Below are 12,881 nucleotides of genomic sequence, written 5' to 3'. Positions count from 1 at the left end.
AACTGACTTCAGCATCTCGTTGTCGATGAAAAATACGAACACACTGGCATCAGGTTTGCCTGACCACACTTATATTTCTTTATTCACACGTTGGGTCTGAACTGTTGTCGCTCGACTAGACACGTGGTCCTGTTTTAGGAATGCTTTTATTGCGATGTGTTGAACGGAAATGCTGTGTGTTAATCAGTCTAACTTGCCACGATGGTTTGTTTTCGTTTGGGTTTTGAGAGGAAGTGAATTCTACATTGACGTTGTCAGTTGGTTTCAAATTCTACTTAAATAACCGGATTTTAACTTAATTACCTCTCAGCTGTTATCACATTAAGGCTGCGTCTGTTTGCGGGACTGTGTGGCTTCCTCTGCAGCGCTCTTACAAACATTTCTGCATATTTAGCGAACATCAGCCAAGCAGGATATTGATTTAAGCAAGCACAAGCTAAGCAGCGATACCACTCATGTTGATGAAAAAGAGAGGTCATACGTGTTTAATATTGTCCAGCATGGCCTCGTTAGTCCTGCTCATGATGGTGCTGTACGGCAGCATCAGCAGCCAGCAGGCTGGCGGCTCCAGCCTCAGACGGGACTACCAGCTGCTGGGCAGACCGCTGTACAAGCTGGACCTGACCTGGCCCAAATACCCGGAACTCTTCACTGGGCAGGTGTTTGGAGTGGCTGTCAACCAGTATGCTGGTGTGGTGTATGTGGCACAGAGAGGTAAATACATACATTATCCATCTGAATTCATTTAATTCTAGCATCATTTTTTGCATTATTTTGTTAATGTAATAAACAAATACAATGTAATGCTTTTTTTTGCTTGGTTATATTGGTAATAGCATGTCTTGTGTGGAAAATAAAATTATATAAAAATATATTTTAACATATAAATGAAATATATTGAATTATATTCATGTGAGAATATAACACTTGCAAGACTTGTGTAAATGTAAATATTCACTGAGGTTTGTGAATTTGTACGTGGTTGTGCAAATGCATACTGATATTTGTAAAAGATATCTGTAAACGTCTCCTAATATTTGTGAATGTGTATCCAGAGTTGTGTTGTGTGTCACAGATAGCTAATGTTTTATTTAACCTCTCATATCACTACACAATATGAAATTATTAATTATTCACCCTTTCATTTACTCATTTGTACTTTGATTTGCAAATGTGTAGGTTCTCCTGACCACTAAGCAGAGACACCAGTAGATTTTGAGTTTCACTGTGACAAAGCAAGCTCACATGTGTTGTCATTGGAAAAAAATACCTTCTAATAAATTTCCTTGCCAGGTTGTGAAATAACTCTTTAGATGATGTTTATCCTCCTCCAGCATGACCTGGGGTTTGATCATCTGATTTTAACTGTACTGTCCTATGTATCTGTTATCTTTATATGGAAATGTAGTTCCATGTATTTATAGGAGAGTATTTGCATGGTTCACAGGATTGCCTCATTAACTAGGTGTGCCCCAGTGTGAACTAGTGAACTTCCCTATGCCTGCAGGCTTTATGGACACTTGGGCACTATTGTCATTCACTGCAAACATGTTATATAAGAAGGCATGTAAAGATTTGCATATAACACGAGTGTGCGTATTGGGATAGACCCTTGTTTTGTCTTTTTATTTTTTTAGTTTATCAGCAGATCGCTCCAATAGACTGTTTGACCACTGGACTTCAGGAAAATGACAACAGAGCCTCTGTGCTCACATCATTTATTAGCGTTGTAGCAGACTTGATAGATTGTTGTAAAAAACCTTTATTAATGACTTATTAACTTTTTATAATTTCAGATGACTTACTATCTGACTTTTAAGAAAGGAACCCATGACCCTTTATTAATGACTTTTTTTACTAATGACAATTTGTAACTTTGATTGTTTATTAGAGAGATAGAGACTCCATGGGATAAAGCTGGTGTTATTCTAGATTTTTCTTAGTGTAAATTAATCCAATGTGAAGACCACAACCAACAATGTGTTTGTCCTTCTGTCAATAGTGTCTGACTTTCCGTCTGTGACTCAGCTCCAAGCCCATTGGTTCCTACTCAAGATGAAACAAACTAGTTCCTTTTTTAAAACAGCCAGTCACTGTAGTCTTTAACAAACATTTCTTAAACAGGAGTAAATAATGAATTTGTCGGGGACTACTTTTAGTAGCAAATGAGTCCACATTTAGTGCTGTACTTAGTATTTCTGGCAGCAGGATGGTGTGTGTGGGATTGAGTCAAAATAAACTGCAGTGTGTGTGTTCATGGTAATGAAGGAACATGTCACCCAGTGCAACAGTGTGACTCACTGACATATTTTGTATAGTTTTTGGACAACAGTGGCTTTACAGCACAGAGAAAGAAGATTTATCAGACTTTGGATACACACAGGACTTGTTAGTATGGTAACTCAAACTTGTTCTTATTAATGGCTTATGGCTGATATATAAGGCATTTGTAAATTATTTATTAGCCATTAATTAAACCATTAGGTTTATCAGCTTGACTCCTGATAAAGGGTGCCTTATTAGAAAGTAGTACCAAATATGCTTTGGCACACACTGGGGTTGTTTAAGCATTAAAATTTCAAATTTCTCTTTATTTGTTTTCTTCCTGTTCTCTTATCATTCATCATTGCAACAACCTTAGGGATCTATAAAAACTGACCATAGTTTACTGTGAACAAGTGAAAATCACATCAAGATAAAATGTGTTGCTTGATGTTAATTTTTCACTCAGTGTTTTCCTTTGCTTTGCTTCTACTCTAGGTGACAATGTGCCTAAGGTGCTGGTGTTCACCACAGATGGAGATTTCCTCATGGCCTGGAACACAACCACCTTGGAGATGCCTCATGGGATATTTTTAGCAGATGCTGCCTCATCAAACCCTACAGTCTGGATCACGGATGTGGGGAACGGCCCGTACGGCCACTGCATCAAACAGTACTCACCATCTGGGAAGCTTCTGGAGGTGATAGCTTTACTGAGGATTTGATGTCCATTGAAGTATCAAGTGTGATATGTAGAATTAGAAAAGGCAAATGAAATACAATCTGTTGTTTGTTGTTAAATATTTGCTTGTATTTGTTAGGTACTTGGTACACCAGGGAAGCCTGGCACTGGGTTGTCCCCTCTGGAATTTGACCAGCCAGCTGAGATCTTCGTTCATGACTCTGGGGAAATGTACATCGTGGATGGTGATGGTGGGATGAACAACCGCCTCATCAAACTGTCAAAAGATCAGGAGGTGTTGTGGATGCACGGAGAGAAAGGACAAGGCCTGGCTCAGTTCTACATCCCCCACAGCGTGACTGTGGATAACGTCCAGAGGGTGTGGGTGGCCGACAGGGGGAATAAGAGGATCCAGGTCTTTAACTCCATCACTGGGGAGTGGCTGGGCACATGGGGAAGCTGCTTCACTGAGGACGCGCCTTACTCTGTCCGCCTGACCCCAGACAGGAAGTACTTTGTTGTTGTCCAGCTCAACACCAATCAGATTTCACTGCTGGATGCACCACCAGTGGGTTTGATTGGCCAGTGCAGAGTGGTCAGTGTGATTCAGCTGTCTGAAGAAGTCAAGCCCCACCTGGTAGACCTGGACCTGAAGACAGGGGCCCTGTATGTGGCTGAGATTGGAGCCCAGCAGGCCCAGAAGTTCACCCCCTTCAGTCTGGGTGGGAATTTCCTGTAGAGCCACACTAGGCTGGAACTGAAATGGCATGATTGATCAGAAGCCTACTGCGCCAATCATAAGCATTACCAATTATTTAGAAATGGACCAAAAATGTCCACAGATATTATTCTGTCATTTGCAATCTTAATATCCAGAAAAAAATCTCATTGCAATTCAGCCAGTATAGTAAAGGCTAACCATTGCGTCATTAGACAGCTAAGATATCTTCAGACTAGATGTGTTCATTGAAAAAGTTAATAATATTCAGCATTCAATAGTAAAATAGAATTCAACATAAAAAGATTGCTATTACAAGACAGGACTGTTTTAAAGTATTTTATCGTAGAGCAAATGTAAAAATAGGCTTTAGTCATTCCAATCATTTGTTTTAAAGGAATAGTTCAAAATTTGGGGAAATATGCTTATTCACTTTCAGTCAGAGAGTGAGATGGGAAGATGCAGTGTTTCTCATCAATGACCTAGACTGTGGTGGCTCGTGTTTTGCACCGTTGCTTCAGTGATGTTGAAGCTCTTGGTGCTCGTGAGTTGTTCATGTGAAATGATTCAGGTGCACTCAGCTGCCAACACTGGAGCCCTGCTGCAGCTGCATTCAGGTTAAATATGGGCAGCTTTAGCTACTAGCAACCGCTACTACCTATAGACATGCTAAGCTAACCATCACGACTCCAAGTTAACACAAAGCTGCAATTTCAGTATGTAATATTTCGCAGATAAGGAGAGGAATTACTGAGAGATAGAGCAATACATTTATCTCAGTGCTGGCGCTACAAGTGTATTTCATTTAATCTGGGGGGAAAAAACTGTAAAACAGTTCAATATTGTCTAGTTTCAGGCATCGGTGTGCAAAGCATGACAACAGCATGACTGACTATTAATGTTAAAGTCTTGTCTTAAGGTTGTCTAAGAGCAAAACCAGCTGTATTGGAAAGAAATGGCTCATTTCTGTTTCTGTGCTCCGGTGTTGAGTGCAGCGAAGGCAGCTGGACTTATTTTGAACCAGACGACAGCGCAGCCTCCTCTGCTGCCACCCAGTGTGGTTGGTTGGTTCTTCATTCACTCATGCCAGCCACTGCCCGAGTATTGGGAGTGACTGACAGGCTTCACCACCTCTGAGCTGACAGCAGGTTCAGCGACACCCTGAAAGTCTCAGTAAATGCAGTTAAACAGTCCTTTTTTAATCTTAGCTCAACTGATCTCTCTGAGCACAGTGGCACAAAACATTAAACCTGCATTAACTGAAGTTTTATCCTCCTGTGAAACAAGCAGAAACAAGTAATAAACACAACACAAGCTCAGAAAATATAGTTGGTTATAATTAATGTGATGTCTTCAAATGTCATATTCTGTCCGAATCCAAATATATGAGAAGCTGATATTTTTCTTTAAAAAATTGGTTTATCAAATTAGTTGCCGATTGATTTTCTGTCAATTGACTAATCATTACAGCTCTAATGTTTTCTCCTTGTGTTTTCAGTAGAAATCAATAGTGACCACAAAAACATTAAGAGAGCACAAAATTGTTTAGAAGAGCACAAAGTTCCTCATAGATCTGGTCTCTTAATTTTGCTCTCAAAGTGCACTAGATTGATGCATTTAACTTTAAAATGTACAAAATGTTCTGGGGGAGCACGCCCCCAGACCTCTCTAAATCCTTAAGGAAATGCTGAGATGGATTTCATGTTCAGTTCAGAGCCAAGCCCAACCTAGCTTAGCATAAAGACTGGAACCAGGGGCAAACATCTGGCCTGGCTCTGTCCAAAAATGTTCAAAAAACACCTACAATACCAACACGTCTAAAGCTCACTAATGAACGTGTTGTATGTGTTGTTTTTTTGGGGGCATTTAGTGGTTCTAGGGGGAGTTATGTGCTAGAGCTATCTCTTGGCAAACAACAGTGTTTCCATACACCCGATAGTTGTGTGCTGCATATCCGGCTACACTGTTTGTACAGATATAAAAACAATAAACAGTGTGTTAATTAGTGAGCTTTAGAGGTGTTTGAACTTAAGACAGAGCCAGGCTAGCTGTTTCCCCTGTCCATTTATGGCTGTAGCTGTAGCTTTGGCTAATGTGGCTACTCTTTGCAGCTCCTTATGTACTAACATTAGCTAAAGAAACATTGTAAAGCCAGACAATATTACTAGTCTCACACATAATATCTCATAAGACATCCATGCTGTATGCTACTGTCAGAGCTCAGCCTCAGAACTGAACTATGGAGAACCTTTCAGGGTATCCATTGCTTCCCCCTGCTTCCAGTCTTAATGCTAAGCTAGGCTAACCACGTCCTGACTCCAGCTCTTTACTGAACACACAGATATGAGATTGATATCTATAAACATGTCACTCTCTGACAGAAAGCAAATTAGCAAAATTTCACAAATATGGAGCTATTCCTTTAAACCTGCATTTCAAAACTGTCTCCCCCCTCTGGCAGTGAGAATAATTACAATAACATTGCCAACATATACTTATGCCTATTCCATTGCTACTGTTGTGGCTGTAAAACAGCAGATAAATTGTTTTTGGCGTCACACAACTTCTGCGAAATGGCTCGTTTCACTAGCATAATTTGATCCATTCGGTCTGATAACATTTGGAAAGTCTGGAAGAGCCGCACGATTCAATTTTACTTGAATTTTATCCCTATTCAAGTTAGCAGAGAGCTAACCGGAAGTTAGTTGGCTTGGCCAGCGGAAGTCTCTAGTGTGCATGCTCTGCCCATAGAGCATGTGCAGAATGCATTCATCCAGCCAGTGCGGGAATATCAAACCTGACACCAGATTTAAAACGTCATAAACTGTGAAATACAGAGAGGTTTACCAGGCGATGATGGGTTTAATCAACATTGTGTGAACTCGTTTGGCAAGGCCTTGAATGTAACGGACATTCATTTATATGTAAAAGTCCAACGCTATAGCTTTAAGAAAATATTCTTATGTGTATGCAGGCTAGATAGGTTATCACTTTTTGAAACAAAATCACTTCTGTTTTCAATACAGTAATATGCTGTTTAAGAAATCTTGATTTCTTCACAATAGATAAGGGTATCATGTTGTGTATTTGGTATTGGTCTACCGTTGGGTGATGAATTTTTCATTATTTTCTGCTTTTTAAAGTTATGTGCCATTTGTACTGTTCTTGAATTTGCACTGCTTGAAAAGATCTGGGTCCTGTTTCCTAAAATATCATAAGGCTAAGACGATCTTAGCCCATAGACGTACAATGGGCCTACAATCATCATAGCCTCAAGATGCTGATGGGAATCGTGGCCGAGAGCTTCTATGTGTCCTTTCTTCACTGCAAACACTTAAACTCTTCTGTGCTTTCCGCCGGTTAAGCCTTTTGCCAGTTTATGGCTGTTTTACACAGTTTTTATGCATTTGTAAGGTTACACATGTATACATGTGCAAAAGGCTAGAACTGAATTGTGTTGCACATTGTTTGATCTCATTGTCTATGAATGTTAATGTTACTGAATCTGAAAGCACTTCATCATAATGCAGTGATTGTGGTTGATTCCTTTGTTCTAGGTGTATATATTATCCTCATTAATCTTGATGTATCTGTATTGCAGAATCACCTGTATTGTGATATTGTGATTGTCATGTCTGAGAAAAGAAGCCCTAATAATGTCATCAGGGTTATATCAGCTTGGCTTGGAGAGCCTGAGTTACTAACAGGAGATGTGGATATTGATGGATGGTCTTTTTGAATGGCCTAACAACAAGATGCTGTTCCATCCAGGTTCCAGCATTTTTCAGTTTGACCCATACTACAGACTAAAAATCATAATATCTTTGCATCTGCTGCTTTGATTTGGACCATTATTTTTTTCTTTTTTAAGCTGTCTTTAATAAGTCCTACAGCTTTATGGAAGTGCAACATGAAACCATTGCAGTTCCCCCTAATTGATTACATGATTAATGTGTTTTATTTATTTATTGAGGTTTCTTTTCTGGGTGATTTTAACTACTTGTGAGTGTTTTTTTTTTTTTTTTTTTTAAACTTCTTCAATATATTTTGCCTGAATAATATATGTGAATATCATATATAGGCAGATTTCTTCTTTTGTAAATTGTAAATGAACTCTTATGTAGTTATTAATCCAGTTGTTTCCATAATTTTATAATTCATACCACAACCTCCTTATCATTCCCATATTCAGTCTGGCAAAATTCTGTAGTAGTAACTTAATTATCTAAAGAAAGCAGACGGATTTCTTGTGATGGATTAATTATCTACAATCATGTTTTTGTGGTGTCATATTCATGTGACAGATGTTTATCCTGAGATAATTATGTCATGATAATTGCACAAATGAAAGGTATCATCTTTATTGTTAAATAATGAGAAGGTTAAGTTATCTTGAGAAGAAACCATTCAAAATGATTACTTGTTATGCACAAGATGTACCATGATGGATCTTTATGTCCTGATATACTTTTGGAAACAGTGTTGTATATTATGCTGAAAGAAGTGATGTGAGTATTATACAGTATGTAAGACAGGCAGTGTCATTTACACTCACTGGACAAATGAATCACATTTTGGTTTATTTTGGTTTATTTAGGTCAATTTTTATCATTTTCGGTGGGTACATTGAGGTGTGACATCATGCATTTCTTTGCATACAGAGCTTTGAATAATAATCTCTTGTCTGTTAATGGGTGCAGTGTTGGAAAATGCATCTTAAGGCTTCCTCCAATAAGGACGACACAGTGAATCCTCTAACATACAAACCTGTTATATGTACTTGTACATGTGGGTAAGTTATGTGAGTGTGGGCCATATATGTAAAAGTTGTTTAAATTTTTTAATTTGCTGTAGATAAATAATTTTTATTTTTCATTTTTAAGTCACTTTAATTTTTGTTTTTGATGTCTTAAGTCCATACTGGCTGGGAACCCAAAGGTGGATGATGCTTCAAATTAAAATCATTTAATCATAGTAGTGTGTCTCATTTTTAATAGCTACTGTCAGTATCCATACATAACAGCTACTCACATACAAATCCATCAGTAGACATGTGCCTCCCCACCAACAGGAACTAATCATACCACAAACTTCCACTTGCACCCTCAGATCTACCGGCAGCTTGCTCCTCTGTGCCCTCAGCACTAGGCTCCGCACCAGGAAGGCTTTTCATCTTAACTCTTGTTATTTTCTTAATGTTATGTTTTTAAGACTGTAGCACTTTGAGATTCAAATGAAAAGTGCAGTACAAATTAAATGTGTTATTATTAATGATAAAGGCCTGATATGGAACAATAACAGTAATAACGGACTGTAGCACTGGCAGGGGAATTTTCATGTGTCTCACTGCAGATAACGGGTAACAGACTAGATGATGTTTATATGATTCCACTAGATGGAGCTCAGTTCATACCATTGACTGTTGTTCCTGTTGTTCCTGCTCGCATCCACTCCCATAAAGAGATAAACCATGATAAATAACATTTTTCTTGCTTAACTGTTGTTTGCAGCTAAATTACAGGAATAGATGTTAAACAATATCAGCTACTTTTAAATGTAAGCCTCCTCTGCTAGCTGTAACCAGAGACTGAAGTCGTTCATTTGCTCAAAAACTGCACTTATGTACAGTTTGATACACATGTGATGGCTTCCAAATATTTTCTTTATTTTTTTGAAAGCTTATTTCTGTCTAGCAGCACAAATAAGTTCAAATGTTCTCTGTAATGCATTATTATTTGCATTGGTAAAAATTTCATTTAGTAACACCTTAAAGCTCGTCTACAATTTGACAAAGAAGATGTAATGGATCCACAAGGACTTGAAATACTGAAAAAGAATGGGTTTATGGTTTATGTTTCAAAGTTTAAAAGTTTTAAAACTACAAACACACACAGGTAAAATGCTTTCACTGACTCATTTTGTACCTGTAAAACAGTAAGTCTACACTGTGGACATCAGGTGAGGAGCCGTTCATCTAACAGTGACAGACCACTGTATTCTTCATGCAGGCCATTACTTTTAATGTTTTAATGTCTAGAAGCGTTCTCTTTTCAACAGAGATTTTTCAACATCACCACCTCCGACACCACCTCACTGACCAATGCAAATATCTTCAATTTTATTTTTTTCCTCCAATGCAACTTCAGTGCAGATATTTTTTACGTGATCAAATGAAAAGATATTACATTACTGTATTACATGTTATCAACAACCTGATTTAGTATTGTTATTCATTGTGATAATCCATGAATTTACCATGTTTTTGCCTGACGTGCAGGATGTACTCTACATGGAAAACTTCCTTTAATAAAAGAGTTATTCTTTCTAGATACAGCTGCTTTTACCAGACAGTCCATTAAATCTGTGCCTCTTTTGTAAGTAAACAATGGTGGATATTAGAGACCCTATTCAAAACAGTTAATTTGCATTTCCTTTTTTTGAATAGACTCTATAGTTCTTTTTGACATAAGACATGCTTCTGGATATCCTTTCACTTTCACTAAATTCTTCAGCTTATTCTTCTCTGCAGATTTAAGCTATCACCTTTTGCTGCCAAACCGAACACCTTTCACTCACTTTTTCACTTACACTTTCTTTTCTGCTTCTTCTGCTGTCCATACAGAAAAACTAACCACTACCCAGCATCCACCTGCAGGCTGGAGTTTACGTTCACTTGGGGGGGAAATTACTATTGTCATTTCCACTTCTCTGCTGTACAGAGATTAACATAATAATCTATTCAGTGTGAGGTGGCTGACTGAAGTGCAAAAACTTAACAAAAATTTATTAATTTGTTAACTTGGCAGATATTTGTAAAAACCCTATTTTTAATATAAGACACATATTTATGAATCTTTTTGAATTTTGTAATGTATGTGTTTAAAATGTTATCACACCAAAAGTAAAACTGTAATCATGTATTTTGTTTTTGTGCTATCTATCATTCTAATTTAAATATTTGGAAATTCACATTTACAGCTCGTGTACATGAGGTTAAGTACAAGTAGATTCATATATAGCAGTGTTTCCAGCTGCTCTGCCTTCACCAGCTTCTGAGAGGAACTCTGTAGGCGTCATGCAAACAACAGACAAATGTGAATTGAGTCATGGCTCATTGAATAAAAGATAGAACTGGAGAGAGACAGAGAGAGTGACAGAGCAGAGGGGGGGGGGGGGGGGGGGGCTGAGGGGAAGAAAGAGGGGATCTATAGCAAGAAGCTGACAGAGAGGCAGAAGGCTGTGTGTGAGAGGGAACAGGGTCAGATGAAGAGGGAGATGAAGGGGGGGACAGATGAATGTAGTACAACACAAAGCTTAATAACACAGTGGCGTCATTGTCACAGGGCTGTAGTGGCCTCTCAGCACAGGAACACCAATGAAAGCAGAGAAGAGCAGTGAAAAGAGAGCATGGAGAGATGTAGCAGCTCAACATCATGAGCTATGGACTGTACTGACTATACTGAAGCCAGGAGTTATCACCTATGTCTACTGTGTAGTGGCGGATAATAAGTGACTGATTAGAATTTGTGTTTGTAGACATGAGTGTGACCTCAATTATATGTGTCTGGGTTCTAAATGAAGACTAAAAAAGTCCCACACGTCATCTATGAAATTATTCCTCCTGATATTGATATTCAGTGGTTATCTAATTATCCACACGTCAGTGAAAACTCAACCTCGACTGAACTTGATCATTTGTCAACAAAAAACTTTAGAATGCACAAGTTAATTATAGAAATTCAGTGGACATTTTCTGTTTACTTGGGAGTTCTGTGGTAAAAATATACCCTCATTAGTTTCAATTGTAAGAGAAGACTGTGAAATACCAAAGGAGGGGATTTTCAGGTTAAGTTGAAGAATTTTGTGTCTCAGTAAATTCTCCAAACCTCAATGAATTTATCGAAAATGCACTGTAATCAGCACATTTGTGTTCAATTAATACTTTTTGTTGGTTCCTGAACAGCTAACATAAAGTTTCCACTCACCAACAGCTATAGGCTGAGTAACAATTAGTGACTTTTCATTTGCAGTGTACTATTCCTTTAAACACATAATAATCCATCAGCACACTAGTCTGTCCTGTTTTCATCACTGATGATCTGATTTAAGTTTATGTCAGCTTTGCTATTGTGTAAGGATTAAAAATTTTGTGTTAGTATGTCTGTAATATTGTATTTTTAATCTTTTGACATTGATCAGTGAGATCTGACCATCAGGGGGCGCCACTAGACAAACTGTGGCTGTGAGAAGCACTCTGCTTGTGCTATCCACGTGCTGTACTTCACTATGTGATCAAAAAAGATTACATAAGTGTTTACCTGTAGAGTTCCATGGTTTGTGCTATCTAATATAAAGATTTTGGTGTGATGTGTTTTTCATAGATGCACATGTTTACATATTCATGTGGTAAGCTGGATCTGTCAGACAATGAAAGACTGTTTGTCATACCCAGGATTCTACATATTACTGTATGTGATGTCTCTAGCTGTCTCATTCTTGGCTGATGACCTCTGATGACCTCTGATCAGTAAGGCCTTCATTATTTTTGTTTATTTTGTTCACACATGGGCCAAATTCCCAAATCCAGTTCTGTTTTATTAAATTACCACAAAGTGACACATGGGCAGCAGTATTCCAACATAGGAGCACTGGTTTGGCTAGTGCTTTATTTTATAGATTAACTAATTTTATACAAATTTCCTTGAATTTTTCTGAATAATATGCGGGTATATGACAGTTATGTTTTAGGACATTTTCCGGAAAGGAGGTTGGTGCAATTTGGTACAAATTATAAGAAAAATGTAAAAAGTGTTAACTTGGTTTAGTTGGTAAGTTCCTGAATAACATTTGGATTCATACTGTTGATTTGCAAAACATCCTGATAAATTTGGTTCTTAACAACTGACAGGAAACCTTATTTTTCAGTGTGTAGTCTTATTTATCAAACTAACTTTCAGTTTCCAATATACTACCAAATTACATAACCCTTTCAAAGAAATGCCCTAAGAATGAACGGTTACATTGCAGCTACATTTAGGAAATTATTGACAACATTTCCTGGAAATTATTTTTTTTTGTTGTTGTTGTTTTGTTTTTCTTGAGCTGTGTGAATCTGCATATTATTCCATATTATTCCAGCTCAGAAGGGTGTTGCAAACTGGCTTTGGCTATAAATACTATGGTATGCAGTATGCACTGATGATCAAGTGAAAGGTGCAA

General features: G+C 37.9%; 1 protein-coding gene across 1 annotated transcript; it reads left to right on the top strand.

Moving 5' to 3' along the window:
• Positions 1-187: 187 nt before the first annotated feature.
• On the top strand, positions 188-8,605 carry LOC121887637 (NHL repeat-containing protein 3-like). Its single transcript, XM_042398559.1, has 3 exons — positions 188-714; positions 2,761-2,963; positions 3,084-8,605. The coding sequence occupies exons 1-3, from the start codon at positions 456-458 to the stop codon at positions 3,681-3,683; spliced, it is 1,062 nt and encodes a 353-aa protein (XP_042254493.1). The 5' UTR covers positions 188-455; the 3' UTR covers positions 3,684-8,605.
• Positions 8,606-12,881: the final 4,276 nt, after the last annotated feature.

Source organism: Thunnus maccoyii, chromosome 20, assembly GCF_910596095.1.
Source record: "Thunnus maccoyii chromosome 20, fThuMac1.1, whole genome shotgun sequence".
NCBI classification, from domain to species: Eukaryota; Metazoa; Chordata; class Actinopteri; order Scombriformes; family Scombridae; genus Thunnus; species Thunnus maccoyii.
This window is presented reverse-complemented; position numbering and strand designations above follow the sequence as displayed.

Coding starts and splice junctions, on each gene's coding strand:
- LOC121887637 (XM_042398559.1), top strand. CDS start 456: ATGTTGATGAAAAAGAGAGGTCATACGTGTTTAATATTGTCCAGCATG. Junction 715..2,760: donor GGTGTATGTGGCACAGAGAG/GTAAATACATAC, acceptor CTTCTACTCTAG/GTGACAATGTGCCTAAGGTG. Junction 2,964..3,083: donor CATCTGGGAAGCTTCTGGAG/GTGATAGCTTTA, acceptor TGTATTTGTTAG/GTACTTGGTACACCAGGGAA.